At 41.1% G+C, this 19,171-nt stretch overlaps 1 protein-coding gene across 7 annotated transcripts in view; it reads left to right on the forward strand.

Moving 5' to 3' along the window:
• Positions 1-19,171, forward strand: part of LOC135494117 (uncharacterized) — a 133,769-nt gene that overhangs the window by 76,080 nt on the left and 38,518 nt on the right. Inside the window, exon 1 of one of the 7 annotated variants that reach the window (XM_064781875.1) lies at positions 18,436-18,796. The exons of the other annotated variants lie outside the window; for them this stretch is intronic. Within the exon in view, the coding sequence (XP_064637945.1) occupies positions 18,676-18,796 (121 nt within the window). The 5' untranslated portion in view covers positions 18,436-18,675. Of the gene's footprint in view, positions 1-18,435; positions 18,797-19,171 lie in introns of those variants that run through there. 7 annotated transcript variants of the gene reach the window in all.

Below are 19,171 nucleotides of genomic sequence, written 5' to 3' on the forward strand. Positions count from 1 at the left end.
GGTAATACTGAAGTAACTTTTAGCCGTGGCTTAAAATAGACTCGTAGATTATTCCTTCGCCGACAACTTTGACGTAAAGATCTTAATGGAACAGCTTGGAGCTCTTCAAGAGGGAAATTTATGGTGAGACACGGGTTCCAAGTTCCTAATGGAAGACTCGTGCTATTTCGAGCTGAGACTTGATCATAATTCCATGTTGTCCATCACTTCATGCATTCACAGTAAATAACCAAATTGACTCGACCTTATTTGAAGAGAGAGCAGGAAGAATATGTTTTAAAAATATCAAACTGTGTCTTTATTTTCTCTCTTGATCAGGTTGCGCAGCTAACCATGTCATTTTGTGAAAAGCACAAACCCATAAAATGTAATCATGCTAGCCGCGATTTCCCTTCTTTCCTCCTTTGACATGAATTAAAAAAGGTCCAACCCCAACGGACTTTCCGCGTAGGAATCTCAGTAACCTACTCTCAAAGCTTTCATATGATTTAATACAGTCACGTTTTCTCTAACCTTTTCCTGATTTATTTTTACAAAAGTCCGACATTGTCCGACTATTCCCTAAAAGGTCGAATTTTGTTTCATCCTGTGCCAAAATTAGGCCTTTGTTGAATGGGGTTAATGAGGTGTGAGCCAAACACTTAGAGTGACCCGAAGTGTGAATACCAAGTAGCTTACTCAATTAGGTCACCTCTTTAGCCCCATTCAAAATAGGCCTTCGATCTTTATACCCTATTTTGGGAAGCCCTAGTATTTTTCACAGGTTTTCTAGAAATCCGACCTTTTAGGGAAACGTCGGACAATGTCAGACTTTTGTCGGATAAATCAGGAAAAAAGTTAGAGAAACTGTCATAAGTCGGATTAGAAGTGGAAAAAGCCTCCTACGAGTGATAGTGCTGCAATACATATAATATGTAGGTTTCCATTGCTAGAAATCCGATACTTATACCTCATGTAACTCACACATTGCCCTCGTTTGAAACGACTTTGTATGGTTACACTTTCACCAGGGTTGTCGCTTGTACGGAATATCGCATTCCAGGTCTTTTTTCTCCATTGACCCGAATATTTTTGCCCCTTTCACTCAAGCACATCTTGGGAGATACATGACGCGCATGTTTGTTTTTATCGATAAAACATGATTGATCATGCGCATTGAATTTATGAAATATGAAGGTTAGCTTCATTGATTTGATATGAGGAATCCTTTAAATGCAATTCATTGCAGTTGAATTCCTCAGTTTAACATCATTCTATTGAATGTTTTTAAATTGCATTAGCAGTCTGCACTATACTATCTAGTGTGAAAATTGACTTGTTGATAAAGCGTTTTTTAAGGCTTCCTGAAGTTCTATTATGTACCGAATCGTTAGGTGGTTGGATTCTGACAGATTGCCAATCGCGTTTCCTACACTGTCAAATACATTCGGGTACATGTAGGCTGTGTTGTTATCTGGATGAAAGCGGAAAATATTACCGGTTTCGCCATTATAGAAATGCACCGGATAACCCTCTATTAAATTTGGTGAACGTGGCACTCTCTGAGTTGGATGGAGAGTGTCACAAACCTTGCGGATCAGTCAGTAGAGTCGTCCCACATTGAACCATAGTCAGAAGGTATTTTAGAGATTCGAAGATTAACAGACCAAACTATAGATGACTTTGAAGAAAGTGATTTATTCAACGTAACTTCGCCTATACATACGGCTGTGCAATAAACACTGACGTTACACAACTAGTGGTCTGGTAATTATACAAATTCATGTAAGTTTCAGGTGCTATAGTCTATTACTCGATGGGTTTTCACAGGTATCATTGACACGGTGGGTAAAGTTATTGGTTTACCTTTGCAACACAATAGAAACAAGGCCCTCCCATTACAGTGTTGGAGGGGTAAAATCGGATAAAAATAATAAATGCGGGCCTTACACCCCTCAAAATGAACTAGTCTTTTGTATGTTTCTTTTGTGTCGTCATTTCCTCTCCAGGTAAACACGTATTTTTCTTAGGCGAACCGATACCTTAAGCCACCGTGACTGAATCATTAGCCCTTCCAAGTTATACCGACTGATTACAGCTTATTTTTCAATGCTCATTTGAAGACATGTATTCTCTCAAAGAAAATCAAGCGGTCAATGAAGGTTCTTTCATCCTTCCGACCACGAGAATTTTCAAGGCTTGACTCCTCGAACATATCAACCTCTGCTTGGAGAAAATCCCCATCCCCAAAGCTTAGTAGCAGCTAACATGACTTCTACATGCCAAATTATAATTATCTGCGATACATAATTCAATTTGGCCTTTAGCTCTCTGATGGATTGATCCATTTCAGGAAGGAAATGATTCTTCGCTGACAGTCTAGAGATTTATGATGGTGGATAGTGTATTAAACGCCGAGTGATGATGGCAAGGAACTACAGTCCAAATCAGAATTACCACTTTTTGTGGATTTTGGATGAGTTCCGGTGCTTCTTAGATTGGCGAAATGGAGTCACTTTACTTTCTCCTTATGATCGAAAATGAAGTGAATGATGGCTCCGAGACCTCTCTTTCTTCTTGATCACACTGAATTTTATGGAAGAAAATCCAAAATTGCTCTAGACTGACAGAGCCTCCAATTATCGAGTCAACAATTTGTGCCGGGTGGCGGGGAAATATTCAAAACAAATTAGGAAAACGTGTGCCGCGGAATCCTAATCCGAAATATCTGAATAAACTACCGTTACTCTTTGTGTTTGAAAAAGTGGCCACAGTGTGCTATAAAGATAAAACCTGAAATATCTCAACGTGACATTTCGAAATGCGGCTATATATCACCATTTACGACGACAATGCCGTTGCGTCGAAAGGTCAACAAAATTTATCGAGTGGCACGGAATTTGCTCTATCAGTAGCTTCTCTCATTAGGTGGGTATTGACCTTTCTCATCTCTTGCTGTTTGGCATTCAGGCGGGGTGATGTTTAGTGTCACGGCGACAAGGCCACTATGGAGAAAGGTCAAAAGAGGCTATGAGCGATACCAGTCTTACGTGACTTTCTTATCTCTCATCGTAGTTTTCTTTGCAGTGATTTTTAATACAGAGGGTTGAAACCATTAAAAAGGGACACACCATAGAAGATTTTAGCTCCACCAAAGCGGTTTTGATAATACCGACAGTGAGGTATCAATTTTCTATGCTAAAATATCCCAAATTAAACAACGAATAAAGTAGTTTTAATGCTTTTTGACTGCTTCCATATTTTGCACCAACCCAAGCGGTTGTGGTTGCCTAACCACGACAGCTGAATTCACAACGAGTTATCGTAGGCACATAGTGCATTTACACTGTAAACTGTGGTTCGTTATAAGTCTATGTTTTAGAATTCTGAACCCATGGCCAAGCAAGCAATTTTCGTCTGTTCTCGATGATACTGTTTTATAAAACCCGAGGGGCTCTGTTGTGATTCTTTATAGATCGGCCACAAGGATATCTGTCGGTACAGCAGACACCGAAATTTATGGCGCGGTGCACATCGCCATCCCCGCAATGGCCATCAACGTTTTTGCTTCCATTGCTCGCTGGGGGCTTCAGACACAAACTGGATCATTGCGGCAAATACATCAAAATAATGGTTTACCAATAACACCGCACTCAACACTTCTAATGGCGGCCATTGCGCGAGGAGAATTTGAAGAGGAATTTGTGTCAGTTGAGCCTTTCTCTTCAAGCTATATTGCTCCCTGCCTGTCATTTAAAAAGCAATGGGTTAGCGCCGAATACACTTCTTAACCACATCTAAGCGGTGTTTTCAAGAGAAGCGACTAAACGTTGTCTAAAGTTGAACAAAGTATTGTAACATCGTCTTGTTACTTGATATTCACAACGTTTCTTTGCGTGACGTCAACGATTGGTCTTTTCGCAATAAACGCACGGCTCTGGCTAAATGGACTCCAGCTTTAGTCAACCTCCAAAGGGAGAGTCAAATCGGCGACGGGTATACTTTTGGTATATTTGCAGAGGTCTTGCGACTCCGACCCGAGCTTCAGCTTTGAGAGTGAATTATAGTCGTCTGTTGACCACTTCGATCATACTGACGAACGTACTGCGCATACATGTGTGTACAGTAATGTTTCGAACTCCAATTCGGACCTGTGCAGAGGCTTGAATAACGAAGTCGTATTCCAAGTCATGACGACTTGGATATGGACTTCGTATCCGACGTATACACAGGATCGATTTGGATTTTAAAGTATTATTGCAAAAAGATGTCGGTTGAATATCAATATGAAAACATAACTGTAATTCAGCTTCGGAGAGGAAGTGGGATGGGAGTCGGAAGAGTGCGTGTTAACTGTCTTTACAAATAAATTATGATGCTGTACAGTTTGTGTCTTCAATATATCATACATATTTCCATTGCCGCCACTTCACTATATCAACATAGAGCTGCCAGTTCATTTTTAACGGGAGTCACGTAGGCAGGATGCAATGAAGAAGGCGATTCTCCGATACTATCCAGGGCTGTCAAATGCAGAAGGCTGACTGTAGCAAGAATAGGATCAGAAATATCAAATTAATCCAATTTTTATAGATACTCTGATGATGAAAGATGCAAGACATATACTATAGTAGTTTGGATAGAAATCTTTGTTATTGGTAAAAGTTATCGAAATACGTTGCTGCTATAATTGTACATCAAGAACGAGGAAACGCTGAGGAAAAATCTAACTGCAAGTACCTTGTGACTACATGTATTTATCTGCTCACATGCAGGGGTATTCGAGAAAGCTGGATCACTGGACTACTGGACTTACTGATTGTGACTCATGGATCACCACCGCCTGGATAGATTGCCCAATCCTCCAATCCCTAACGTTTCCCATCATGTGCGATTCCTCAGTTTCAGGATCTTCACCAGACAAAAGTCGCCGGGCTATTACCAGCGGTTCTACATAAACTGCAAAGCTAACAGAATGTTTGTATTACAGCTGAAGAACTTCCTAAGTCAATGTGTGAATGATTATAATACTCGAGTCGGAGCATTCGATCAGACAGTACTGTTGTGATAATGACAGCATGAGGCTGAGTATTGCATCATGCACGGTAGGCCTACCGGTAGGCTACACTGCGGTACAGCATGCAGTGCTAGCTACAATCCAGGCGATGGTTATCTATGAGTCACAATCAATTGAATCCAGCAGTCCACCGATCCAGCTTTTTTCGAATAACCCTCATGCAGTGACTAAGTAGTCAACAACATCATACATGTAAAGAAAATGTCGTTATTCCTGTCACCATTGGTAGTCACCCATTTTCTTAAAGAGGAATTCGTGTTAATCAATTCATAACCACCTCGAGAACAAATACGATGAATTGATTCGATGGTACTTGCATACAGTGGATTGAAAACCTGCCGCAAAGAAGTTTATCTGCTATTTCATCAGACTACTTCAAGAAACATAACGACTTGAATATTGCGCTAAGATGTCTCCAAACATGGCACTTTTTTCGCCTGATAATTCGAGAAAAAGTATTTATTTTGTTCGTAGAGGAAATGTCTTTTCATGTACGTAAACGTTTCTTTCCTATTAACGATGGTAATAATGCCTTTGTTTTATCAACTGAAATGAATTCGTCTTGTGTGTAGGTTAGTCTTTTAACAAAATATTTGTCTTCAAATGTTCATGTTACTTCGGCTATTAAATGAAAGGTTACAGTCATTTTAATGACTCTTGAAAGAGTCTTTGCAAACGTAAAGATAATAAAAGCGTTTTTTAATAAGCTAATGTATCTGCAACGATTAGCATCACTGGATGATCATCTTTAGCATTAAAAAAACCCTTTAAAGTTTCTTAGCGAACACAAATATCATGCTCCCCAAAAGGTTTCTCGCGAAGCGAAAACTGAATCCCTGAAGGTTTTTGAGATTCCGCAACTTCTACGGGTTTTTCGGTGAAAAACTCTTAAGGGATACATGTTCGTGTAGGATGAAAGGCCTTAGCGGTTTATCAATAGCTCTAAAAGCTTTAATAGCATGCCGCGAAGTTACTATTTATAGCTCACAAGATCATTTGCATAAGATATTGATGACGTTTTAGTCACGTGACAGGCGGACATCGACACTTATTTCTACGCATTTGAGCTTATTCCAAAGTAAATTATCTTTGACCCTGCATTGTTTTTAGCATAAATGATACCATAGAGTCAGAGAGAGAAATATTCAGAACAATTATGTAGTATTTCCAACACTCGGACATGTGCCAGATTGAATCTAACTGCCCAAGTTAGAAAGCCTGAATCCATTACGAAACCGCATTTTGTCCGACATTGCCTGTAATTCAGCGATGGGGAAATAGAGGGCAGCAGCTGCAGTGACGTCATCTTCGCGGAATGCTATTCTATGAGTATTGGCGTACCGATAAAGTGTTTAAAGGCCGAAGGGGGGGGGGGGGGGTCTGCCGACATGATCAGGCTGTTATTCAAAAATTGGCCAACGTATTCAGACTTGCATATATTGTGTTGCGTACACAGTAATGGTTTTCGACATGAAAAAAGACACATATAACAATTTTTTATCAATTTATTTAACTTGAGGTTTTCCTTGCATTCTCTTCGCATCGCGTCCCGTTCTTCAAGCTTGTTATCTCAATCATCGTGAAGTCTGACTGTATTACATGTATGACGTTTTTCATCAGTTCTTTCTTAGATACATCGCTACATGTAAGTCATGATAACGTTACTTGGCGTGGACTAATTAAAGACTCGAGTAAATCACACTTAATTAATCACCAGAGTTAGATGAGGTTTATTTATTATAGCCTAAGAGTGAAGAGGAAGATTTTCCAACTGTCTTCATTAAGAAGATAAGAAGGCGACAATAAAACTAGAGATAAGTGAGTTAGAGGGTGTTTACTAAATGAAAAAAAGTGAGAGAATGAATGTAGAGGACAAACCTACTAGAACTTAGAACCTGCTAGAACTTAGAGGGCAAACCTGCCAGAACTTAGAGGACAAACATGTAAATTTTCGCGATGGTATGTCAATTAAAAAGCGAGTAAGCTGTCCATTTATATGGTTGTTTCCCCACTATTTGCATAGGCTAACCACAGCACAAACGCAACTAAAACAGAGTCAATATGAATGAATAATTTGATATTTTCCCCTCAGTGTTGCTTGTTGAATAATATAATGAATGCAATGGATATGTTACATGCCAATGAGATATTAGACTGGTTCGTTGGGTTCCATAGTGATAGGGCTGTTATCTACCATTGCGGCAAATTAGCGCCATTTATATTACTCTCAAGGCTCATTATGCGGCTGTGTTCCGTTGGACTATGGTTTGGTATTATCTAGCTAGCTGTGAGAGTGTCTTTTTTTTGCAAAGTTAATAGAGGTTATTGCAGTTGTCCTGACGTTTGCCATATCAGTATAACAATAATAAGTAAAGGGAAATGCTACTTGGATCACAGTATGTAGACATCACATAAAGACAATGAAAATTGACCCCTAGGAGTGTAATCTCCACCAGGTGTCTCGTTGCGCCTCATTTGACTACCTCAGCTGCAGTACACAGTTTATTATTATTTACATTCCTTTTATCATACAACTCATCGTACTCCGCGCACTGTACTCTCTTCTTTGTCGGGGAAAATGTCACAACCTTTGACTTGGTCGGGAAGAACAAACACGAAGGCAAAGTCTGACGTCTTCGTCCATTATGATCGTGCAACCTAAGGAAATAAAGGAGATTCTCATCGCATTACAATATCCTCTGCCCTGACGCTCCCTGGAGATATATCGTTCATGTCAGATAATGCTTTCAAAGAAAAGATGTCTTTGATTCGAGGAGCATCGTATATGTGACGAATCAGTCTGGGGTCGTGTTTCAGATGATGGCATATTTGAAGAAGATGTAGTGATATTCTACAAAAGTCAATTTCTATCTTTCTCTTTGAGAATTCATGGTTGTTGGCATCCCTGGAGTTGCTATGCAGCAACTTGGGCGATATTTGCTGTGTAGCGAATATGCCCTGATAACGGGTGTTCCGGAATGAGTTTCGGATCACATTTGAACACCTTTTCTAGGTTTTTGGCGGTTCAAAGAGCGCACTACTGTGGTTGGGTTCATGTCACTAATGGGTAATTTGACAGTTTCAAACTACCACGTTTGGTACAATATATCTTTGTCAACCATCTCCATTAACTCTGAAGGACAGGAGTGTGGAGTCGATGCATGCTGCATGCACTATTATTCATGCATGCTTCGACTATTACATGTAGCATCAATTACTGCAAATTTCGAGTAGATACTCCAACAGGTTGGCGCTAGCAAAATTGCTCTGTGCATTAACGGTGGAAAGTGAGCCCGGCTACATCGATCCGGGCCGCTCTTCTCCACCGTGCTTACCTGGTGTATCCCCGGGATCAATACGACTCTTCCGTACATCACCACTCTCTTTCCGACTAATGATATGCTATCGGCGACTAATTGTATGGTGTTAGCATATCCAACACATCAATCCACCGGAAAACATGCCCAAGCAATCAACTTGATTATCGTGATAAATTTTCATCAACATTTTTTTTACGTTGGCGTGTGGGCGGGTCACCTTTGACTGAGTTCCATATCATTTCCTTTGACCTTTTAGAAATATGTCACCGATTAATATCTAGCGTGTAATTCGTTTCCTTACAATAATTATTCATGCTTTATTACCAGAAAGATCGCATTCGGCAAAAGAGCGCCTTTGAGGTGATTGAGCATTTCAGTAGGTCAGGTGATTGTAATGCCATCAAAACGGACCAAGATCGAGCAAGTAGGTCCATATCGCCAATAAAGTTCAAACGTCACCCTCAATGAAAGGTCGTTTCAGATGTCACGTTTACGGATCAGTTGAAGGTACCATCCTTGATTTAATATGCCTACCAAGCAGTTTGTAAGAGCGTCATACGCGGCAGGATTTTTGTTCTTTATAAGAACAAACATATATATGGAGGCTGTTTTGCAGTTGGTAGTGTCGGCCAGCTCCATACGACTCGGGGTGTGTCACCAGCAATGACGAAATCCCCTGTGGCTGAAAAGCACAACAAACATACGAATTCTCCTCGTTTGCGATATATCATGTTAATGATAGTGGCTGCAGCATATAATACGATATTACATGTACGTCAGCGAAAATTGATGGTTTTTGCGAAATTAAATATCGGCCATTTTGAAAATGCCATATTCACAGGCAACAGGAGTTTACCTTGCCATAAAAGTATAACATCAGACACACTTATTCAAGCAATTGACAAGAAGTTGTCCATGAAGACCATGCCTTCTAATGTTCATGATAATCTGATTGATTTTGGTGATCATTTGATTTAAAAACGGACTCTTATGTCATGGTAAACTCGATCGAGTTGCCTGTGAAAAGAGCTTTTTCAAAATGGCCGAAAAATAGTTTCGCAAACAACTGTCAATGGTGGGTCAATCTACTCTATTCCAAGAGGGGGAAGATTAATTGAGCGATTAGCAGTTATTTTGTTGTCGACAGTACATCAATTATTACACTCTCTGTTTTGTCGATATATACCAATCGTCCAATTACATCATTTCCCTACGCCCAGTCGCCCCAATTTCCCGCGCACTAGATGCAGATGAGTGCACTTAACCATGGGTATTCGAAAACACTGGATCGCTGGACTGTCGTAGTCACTGGGTTGTGACTGCCTGGATTTGGGATCGAGACGGCGTGATAAACAGGCCGCGTATAACGCCACTGAAAAAAAAGCGTCCGTCACTGCTGGATCTCATTTCTCATTTCTATATATCCGATAACAGGAAAGGGAATGAGAACCAGTGAATTTGTTTTCGGAACGGGATAGCAAAACCTCACTATTGTCAAAAACACACTGTTGAAGAGTTCCCCATCACACCTGTGTTCAAGAGTCGCATGTTTTTGAATGCCTAACGATGCAACGGGCGTGAATAACTGCATATACATGTGTACTGATCATGGCAATGATGTATTTTCATTAGAAATCAATAGGCTAAGTACATGGCATGAAGAAAGTGTCATTTCAAGGAAGGATGTATCTTCAGATGACATGGATGCGGGCATTAGATGTAATGGCACTTACAGCTCAAATTAAAGGCGTTCACAATGGCAGAGCCATTACGAAGGATGGAAAAGAGTGCGAGCGGGTATTTTAAGTAAAGTAAAATTTGCAACAGGCTGATTAGCGAAGTGTTGTGGCTAATGGATTTGTATCTTCTTAATGAGGTGCGGTGCCATTACCTTTAAAAATGAAGGAAGTGAAAATAGGCTGGGTTGGCTGAAGTTGATTGTTCCATTCCAGGCAGACGATTGGGACTCGCTGGGAAGGTTGAGTAAACGTGCTAACAATGCCGGCCACGGGTGTTTTGATCTTTTCCACCTAGAGCCATCGCTAACTGAAGGAATTCCTCAGCGTCTAGCCATTCTCTTTTCGGCTTTAATTTGGAAGCGACAAGCTCATTGCCCTCCCTATCTGTCTTCCTCTATTAAACCATTGCATAGTCTTGTGATTAAACCGTCGGAAGCCAGTGTTACTGAGAATCTTTGGTCCCTCGACACCGATTTAATTTGTGGCTGGCTGGTCCTGAGTACGTAGACGAGAGATTAGTCTGCCTCAAGGGGATGCGCTGATCCAGTTTGTTCCGATACATTGTTAGTCAGTTCAGCCAAATCGTTCCCCTGCAATGCAGATTGAAGTTGAGTCACTCTTTCAGGGGGAATGACCATGGATGCGACGCGAGGTGACCCTTGAGTCGCCAATTCTTCGCTTATGTCCGCGATTCAAATCATTACCTCTCCATTTCCTTCAGATATGGTCAGATCGGTAGCATGACCAGCATCCCTGGGATGCTATGGATTTGTGACTAGCATTATAACAAAGCTACCATAAATACACCAGCCTTTAGATAGAAAAGAATCTACCATTGCCACGTATACCAGCCATCAATAAACTGCTTCTCTGCTGCCGTCATACTGCAGGTGATGCTTAAACATTTTATCTGGAGAACACAGCAACATGATCGTTAAACAACCATCTTGTATCATAATGAGCTTAGAGATTGTCCATTAACATATTTAATGTTTTTCGTATTCCTAGCAATATTTGACCCCGTCGAGAGTCCGAATATAAAAGGTTGACAATATGGATATTTAAAGGACCGAGGTATACCTGAAAGATAATCCCGGAAAAGCCCTCAACCTCCTCCCCGAGTTCATTGACACCCAAGCGTCAGTTCAGTCGTTCTGCTTGGTTCAGCTTTGCCTGAATTCATCCTCCATTGACCAGTTAAGGCATAAAATAATTTTTCTCGTATTGTTTGCCTCGCCCATGTCAAGTTGGCTGATTTGGGAATTATTGAGCGAGCTACCTGCAATTCGCCGAACACAACTGTACACAAAGATATATGCATTTTGCAAGAGACTTGCAATAATCTTTATGTCCTATAGGGAGATACACAAGATTCTTTGACACGGTGATGCTGACAGTGGATTACTATTACCATGTTGTTGGACCCTGGGAATGTCTACTATCAACTCCTGGTACCTTTACCAACATCAAACGATTGTCACGATTGAGATGTCCCTTGGAGCACTTTGAAAGAGATGGCTAGACATGTTTAAAGGAATAACATTGATCTTTAATGTTTAGTTACTTGCAGTGATGTCGAGGGATCGAAAGACTTTCGAAATTCATAACAGCATATCCGGCGACTGTCAATATTGGCGAGTAAATTAAGGTTCTCCCGTGACATTGCCGAAGCTTGTTAATCCGGACTGGTATATTATTCCACCGTCAGAGAGCGGATGTATGATGTCTCGCATACGGAGTAGGCTGTGGCTGGGTCGGAGAATGTCTTTGGGTGTGGTCTGTTACAATGCGATAAGAAATTCCTCGACGAGATAGTGCTGGGGCGGCACTAAATTTTAAATACTCCCTGTGAAGAGACGACCTCCTGGATGCCACAGAACATTAAGCATAAGACACTTCACTTAAAGTCCAGATATATCAAAAGATTGGACGTCATCTTCGCTGTATTCAGTGCATTGACCAATTGGGAAGTTTCGGAATGCAGCGTATTACAATTCCCATTCTTGTCCTTCTCCAATACCTCGAAATCTGGTTTAGGGACAGACTGGCAAGCTATGGTAATGTGTCCCAGGTCTCAAATGGTGCATTTGAATGTTACGCGAATGTGGGTAGCTGAATGTACAGAATGCACGCTGGCAGAAGCCAAAACCATCAGAGTCTAAGCGTCTGGAATCCAGCATAAAGGAAGTTGAGAGGAAGAAATGTTGAAGGTCGAAGATCCGTGGAACTGACTATAACAAGTGATTGGAAAATGATCCGAAGGATTCAATCACCATGCTTCACCGGTCACCAGCAGATATCTGATATGTGATCGACAGCCGCCATGTCTCATATGGTACAATAGCCATCTTCATTATGACGTGCCAGAGAAGAGTATCAACTTCATCTATGGACGAATAACTCCAAAGAATGTCCCCTTACATCGCGCTTGTCGCTGTTTGTACTCGAATGCCTTGTGTTCGCAACCTTCTCGCGTTATACCTTTTGATGTATTAGATAGAGTCAATGTCTAAACACCAAATGTGCGTTTGATAGAATGTGCATAAAGGTCAAAGAGTACCATCCACGATCATATTCAGATGCAACTTTTTATAGCTTTAATTCACTCTCAATAATGTATAAATTAATCATACCATACACAGTCATGCCAGGTCATGCTAAGTTTTGCCAAGCCAAACGTAAAAAGTCATATGGCAATTGTTCGGCACAAATATCCCATGCATTTTATTTGGTATTGGCCATTTATCATTGGTAATGGGAGAAGGCATTATAGTCCCTGTAGAGATATTATACATCGGACGTACTGTGTTTGACGTTAATTATTGGTTGTAGTTGATAGATGGACCAATTCCAGTGTAGCCGTTGCCGATTTAGGCGAGTTGTCATTGGACAAACTTCCTGAATAGGCTCATCGTGGCTGTCCCTCAGAGTGTCCCAGAACGAATGCTTTTTCTTTGCTTGGTGTTGAATTGTTTCGGGGTGCCTATCAAGTAAAGCCATAATATGTAAAGAGCAATCTCTAGTGAACTCACACAACTGTCCTTCTGACATATATAGCCAGTACATTGGGGGATGAGTCCCCCAAACCCCCTCCCCCGTTCTCTGAAAGTGACAGGTTTTAGTCAGTACATTGGGGGGAAGCCCCCCCCCCCCCCCATTGGACTCTAAAAATAGAATTCCTTGGAGACGCTGAACAATAAGGCCCCATAAAGAAAAAGTCCCCGCCCCGGTAGCTGTCTCATATCTGCTGAAAGAAGCAGCTCTTTGTGGTGAAATAATAATTGAATGCATGTCATGACACCCAGGAGCTTTTTCTCATTTCTGAAACAGTTGCATGGTTGGAATGAATTTCCAAATCAGTCCGTCAAATCTCTATGCAATGAAAATTGAAATGTCACAACTGTCTCCACCGACGTTGTCCTGTATGTCCTAGCAGACGATTTTTAAATAAATGATGTGATTGATATACTTGTAGATTGGAATGAATTATTTCTTCAATGATATGAAAGTTGAAAACCCTCTGACATGTCTAAGTACAAAAATGCAGAGGCAAGACACATCATGCATGTCATGACACCCAGGAGCTTTTTCTCATTTCTGAAACAGTTGCATGGTTGGAATGAATTTCCAAATCAGTCCGTCAAATCTCTATCCAAATGGAACTTTAAGACCACTCTATATTTGTGTAGTAGTGTTAAAACTGACTTTTTGAAGTAAAGTACGTAAATCGAGAAGAAGAGGACGTTTACTTCGTCTGCAATGAAATGTCACAACTGTCTCCGCCGACGTTGTTGTCCTGTATGTTCTAGCAGACGATTTTTAGATACACTTCAAGACAGTGGCGCCGGTGTGAATAAATCTACTTGCGTGATTGGTCAATGGCTCATGACGTCATGAAATAATTGCGTCAACAACGGGAATCATGGTAACTGTGGTTGCAGTGCGTCGTGAAAGCAGGATCGGCCAGCGCGGCCCGTATGGAATGCAACAAACTGTACCGGAACCGGAACTGTCATGGGTCTGCACAATTTTTTTCAGATTCGATGGACATGATGGATATATGAATTTTGTTTACACTTTATATACACACGTAACCATTACACTCACTACGTTGTCTGAGTTAAAAACATCGAAAAATACCTTTGTGTTCCTCGTCACTTTAGACATTAAAAGCCATTGCAAAAAAATAGAAAAACTCGAGGAAAAGGCCTACTTTATCAATTAATTGGTGACGGCGGCTTTCCATTACGACTTACGTTCGTCATATCTTTAATGATGATCAAACCAGAGACCTGACATAAAAAAGCTTTATCGTTAACATCAGTAGTCATGGTAGCGTGGCATGCTCACCCAGGTACAATACTATGTGACCATGCTGCAGCGACCAGAAAGCAGCACGACTTCTGTCATGCGAGCTCCGAATATGAGTAGGCCATTATCGAAATAGGCAGCAGTTATGCAATAGCCATCACCCAACCAAGTCTTACTGCTGCACTGTACTACGTTGTCACATCGTACACACCCAACGTACCCAACAAACCTAATGTTCAACTCATGTTCATTCAATAAGGCTGTCTGACACTTTTGCATTAATATAAGCAGATAGTGATTCGCTTACCATATTTAATATGGCAAGTGAATCACCTCATCATGTAATAATGAGATGATATCTCATTATTACATGATGAGGTGCCAACGTATTGACATGGAAGGACATATAGCAGTTATTTGTCACCACACACATGCATGCATCTATGAACGTGCAACAATATGCAACATCGGCGCGACGGTGGTGACACACTAGTGTGACACTTACCCGGTGTAAAAGTTTCAAACGTCCGAGGATAGAATGTCCGGGGAATAAAGGATGCTATGATGCTCTTTAATCTCTGAGGTATTGACGGTCATGTCCCCTCTAGTACCATAATACACCATAATCCGTCAGAATACAATTGGGCCGGACACTTTACCAAGGGGACGACTTCTACACCAGCGACACTGACCAATGACAGATATATAGGTCTCCTCAGAGGCACGATCTGAGGCCACAGGCGCACGCTTCTTTCGATTAGACGATCATAGGTGCCACCATTATGGCTGGAACTTGAAATCCTAAGGCAATTAGAACTTCAAAATATAGTAAATGGCCATTTAAAACCTGGGAGGTTGTTCCCCTGAAAAAAAAGAACAGACTCCCACCCTCGAAATTGAAGTTCAGTTCGTTTTGAAAGAGTTCTTATTGCTTTGGGATTTCAAGTTCTAGCCTGAATGGTGGTGTCTATCATACAGGCCATGGCCAACCCTTAAAGCTCAGTGTGCTCGACATCTCTGTCTAGTTGTGAAGGGCGACCAACACGAGCATGTTGAAATATGCATGTCACGACGACTGTACCTGGCTTTCTGCATTGTTTATGATACACAATGTGGCTCAGGTGACTCAGATTCATTTTCGATAATTAATTGCCAGCGATGCACTATCTACTATAATTGGTGATTTGCGGATTTATGGTGGAATACGCATGGATTTGGTCATGTTGGTGCAACAGATGTTAACATTTTCGAAGCAAACCGAACTAATGTGTGCTCTACTTTGGTTGGAACAGGGCCTGGTTGTTAAAAACCAGTTTTGTCACTAACGCTGGCGTTAACTTAACTTGGTGTTAAGTCTAAAGGGCTTAGCTGAAGGAGATAACGCCAAATTAAGATAACGCCAGCGTTAGTGACAAAGTTTGTTTTGAACAACCATACCCTGGACATTAATACTCACAAATAAAGTGAGGGTTTTAAGATTCACCGCACGGTCTTTTCTACAGAGGGCCTGTGTTATGAACATGAAAATGGCTTTTGAAACAACCGCGAACACCACAAAACATAGGGCGTTTACATTACAAACGAATGAAATAATAAACTCAATGGCTTCGACCCTTTCTAAACCCTTTTTTTACAGCGATGTGCACATGATTTCGCAGGGTTGCAGAACCCATTCGCCCATTACTAACAAATCATCACATTTATGGCCAGAGTGTTACAATAAGACATGAAAGCCACGGCCGCCGTGGAACATTTATTATATGTTTATCTTTCATCAAGTTGAAAACGTCTCTGAAGAACGGTCGCCCTTTGAGCGATCGTCTTTCAAATGAAAGTCTGTCCTCGGAGAAAGAAATTCTGACAGTAAACATTCACTGTTAATTAGTAAGAATGAACACAAAAGAATACACATCAGCTGCGGTAGGCCTATCGCGTGAAATTGTTCGAACGAAAAGGTGTCATAGACGCTTGATGATGATTATGATGATTCTTCAGTGGGTCAATTCTTCAAATGTATTAAATGTAGACGTCCCACGAGGTCGGTGTTGTGCCAACGAGTCTCGATTGATGCCACGTCAAAAATTACTTCAACATTGCAAACATAGCAACGGGGTCAATTTCGTTAATACTACCATGTGTTCTATAATATGATACAAGACTATATATCAGTCGTGCTGATACATTTTTTGTATTCATGCGTAGTGCAGGCCTGTTGCGTGTTGTTACAGTAGACTGCATTCTGCAAATCCTACAACAAAAATAATGTATATGGAACCATATTGCATTTATGTTTGGACATTGAAATAATTCGGAGGTTTCCCCGGTCGAGGTTAAGTGCTTGAAGTACTCAGGCGCATCGTGAGGCAGTGTAACCCTGGGACTGACAAGTGATGCCCTGATTAGAGAGGTGTCCTGATTAGAGAGGTCAATTCGAATCGAAACAACCAATTTGGGTCAAAACGTAGTGTCCTTATTAGAGAGGGTGTCTTTAATAAAGATGTGTCCGCAAAGTGAGGTTTCTCTTGATGGCGTGATGAAAAAGCACAAAATATCTACATTGTATCTGTAAGGCCACCCAAATCAAGCGAATGATTCCATACCTCTGAATGGACAAACATGTCGATAAATGGTGCATTGTTGCTCGATCAATTTGTAATGGTAATAGTACTCTTACGTAACAAAATGATGGACTTATATCGTGACTAAAAGGCGGATAATGTAATCATTTGCCTCATAGGTATAAATGAAAACAATGAGTAATATGATTGATTTGGATAATTTTTGATTGATCGAATTATTCCCAAAGGTGCGCGATTTTTACAGTCGATGTCCCAGTGCAGTGGGATGTTGCTTCGATAGCTGTTCTTGGGGCGATCTTCAGCTTCGATAATTCTTGCGAATTTACACTAGCTATTGTTCATTACCTCAACAAATACACATTATTGTCTAGCCTCTCATGGTCCTATATATTGTAACGGACGTATGATGAGGATTTGCAATCCTTTTACAACCTTTGGCTGTTGGCAAAATATCGGCAATGGTGCTGAAATAATATTTACCTGAGGCTTGTGGTCCAAGGTAATTTATTTCATGTGGCTAAGATCAAAATGATAGACACCATCAAAAGCCAAGCTAATCGTTACTTTTGGGGTTACCTTGTTGTAAGGCAGGCCTTCTACAGTTTATATGATCGAAGATCTTGACCCTCAAGGTCTAACGCCGACCCGGATGCCATTACGCCAGGGGAGGTTACGGACGGAGTATCTCTGATGGTTCAGAATGATGATCGAAGGAAGTAGTATCGAACTGATCAGGAATGATCAAGTTATACCTCCTTATCGTACATGGCCCATATTCAAACTATGTCATTTGAAAATTAGTAATTTGGGAATTATGGGAGCATTCATATCTCGTTCTGCCAGAACCAATCAGTTAAGAAATTGTGGAACACAAAACACAGCTTTCTTTTGTTCCAGACTTTCGAGCGTACAGTCCGACATTGGTAAATCAAATTAACGGGTCATTTCTTTTGGAAAGGTTGTTTATATTGCGGATATACTGGCCATAAAAGGTCCTAAATCATAATTTATTTACCGATTATAGAGTCTTTTGTTTGAAGTATTTCACATTCTTGGCGCCTTGTTTTGGTGTTTTTCATCAGGGACTTAAGGTTTTCTCAACATGCTCAAGGTGTTTTGCTATTGTCACAGAGGTCGAAGAGAATATCCGAAGTTACCTTGAACCTTGTCTACATTCAAAGTTTACCGGTGTTCAGAGTGAGTTTGAAAGTCATTTCTCTATTCACCTGGCCAATTCTGACTGGATACCTGCACGTTTGTGCTTCAACTGAAGCTTTCAAAGCACCACAATCTGGATTGGTAAAATAATCAATTCTGCAATAAGACCCATTCCAGAGTTGATACCATCAGCAAGAGACACCACGCTCCTAGCAACTTGACCGTAGCATTCATTACTTGCTAGCGCACGCCATTACCCGCTTCCATCCGGGCTATCGGCAGGCAGCGAAGAATATTGATGTACGGGACCCTGGGATAGATCGCAGCGTTCAACACTCGTCTGCTCATGGCTTATGCTCTGCTCTCTGTTGTGGCGTCGAATCAAACCAGAATCACCAGGTAAACAGCGAGTTGGCAGAATACTCACGGATAGTTCACTACAAAGGATTCCTTGTGGATTTATCCGGTTTTTAATTTGGATATTTGGGTGCTAGATCTGTGAGATTGTGACCATGTCGGACGACGAGCATCAACCGGAGCAGGACCACGATCAGGATGAGGAGTGTATGGCCGATGCCAAGATGAAGAAGAACCTGTTAGACAATGATGCAGCAGCAACCACAACGCAAGAAGGTACAGAATCTTGAAATAATACATATTGATGCTATTGATTTTATCTTGCGTGTCACATCTTTTAAATTTGCTGTGTTTCTGTTCTTACTAATCGCAATAGCTAACCTTGCTATCGGCTATAGCAACAGTGCCGTTGGCGGGAACAATATGGATAATGGTGTCGTAAAAAGGGCGTGGTATGGCGTGTTTACGTTGGACAGAACCTATGAGATGGTGTATTTCGGGTGGTTTGTCTGTGCAAATTTGACTTTTTATCGTGATTTGCGATCCTCCTTCGACTTAACTTCCCTGTAGCAAAAGTCGATCGTTGAAACATCTCTTTAAAGGCTTCAAATCTCAGGCACCTGAGCACCGTAGGCTACCGAATGCAATTTT

This window comes from Lineus longissimus, chromosome 9, assembly GCF_910592395.1.
Source record: "Lineus longissimus chromosome 9, tnLinLong1.2, whole genome shotgun sequence".
NCBI lineage: Eukaryota > Metazoa > Nemertea > Pilidiophora > Heteronemertea > Lineidae > Lineus > Lineus longissimus.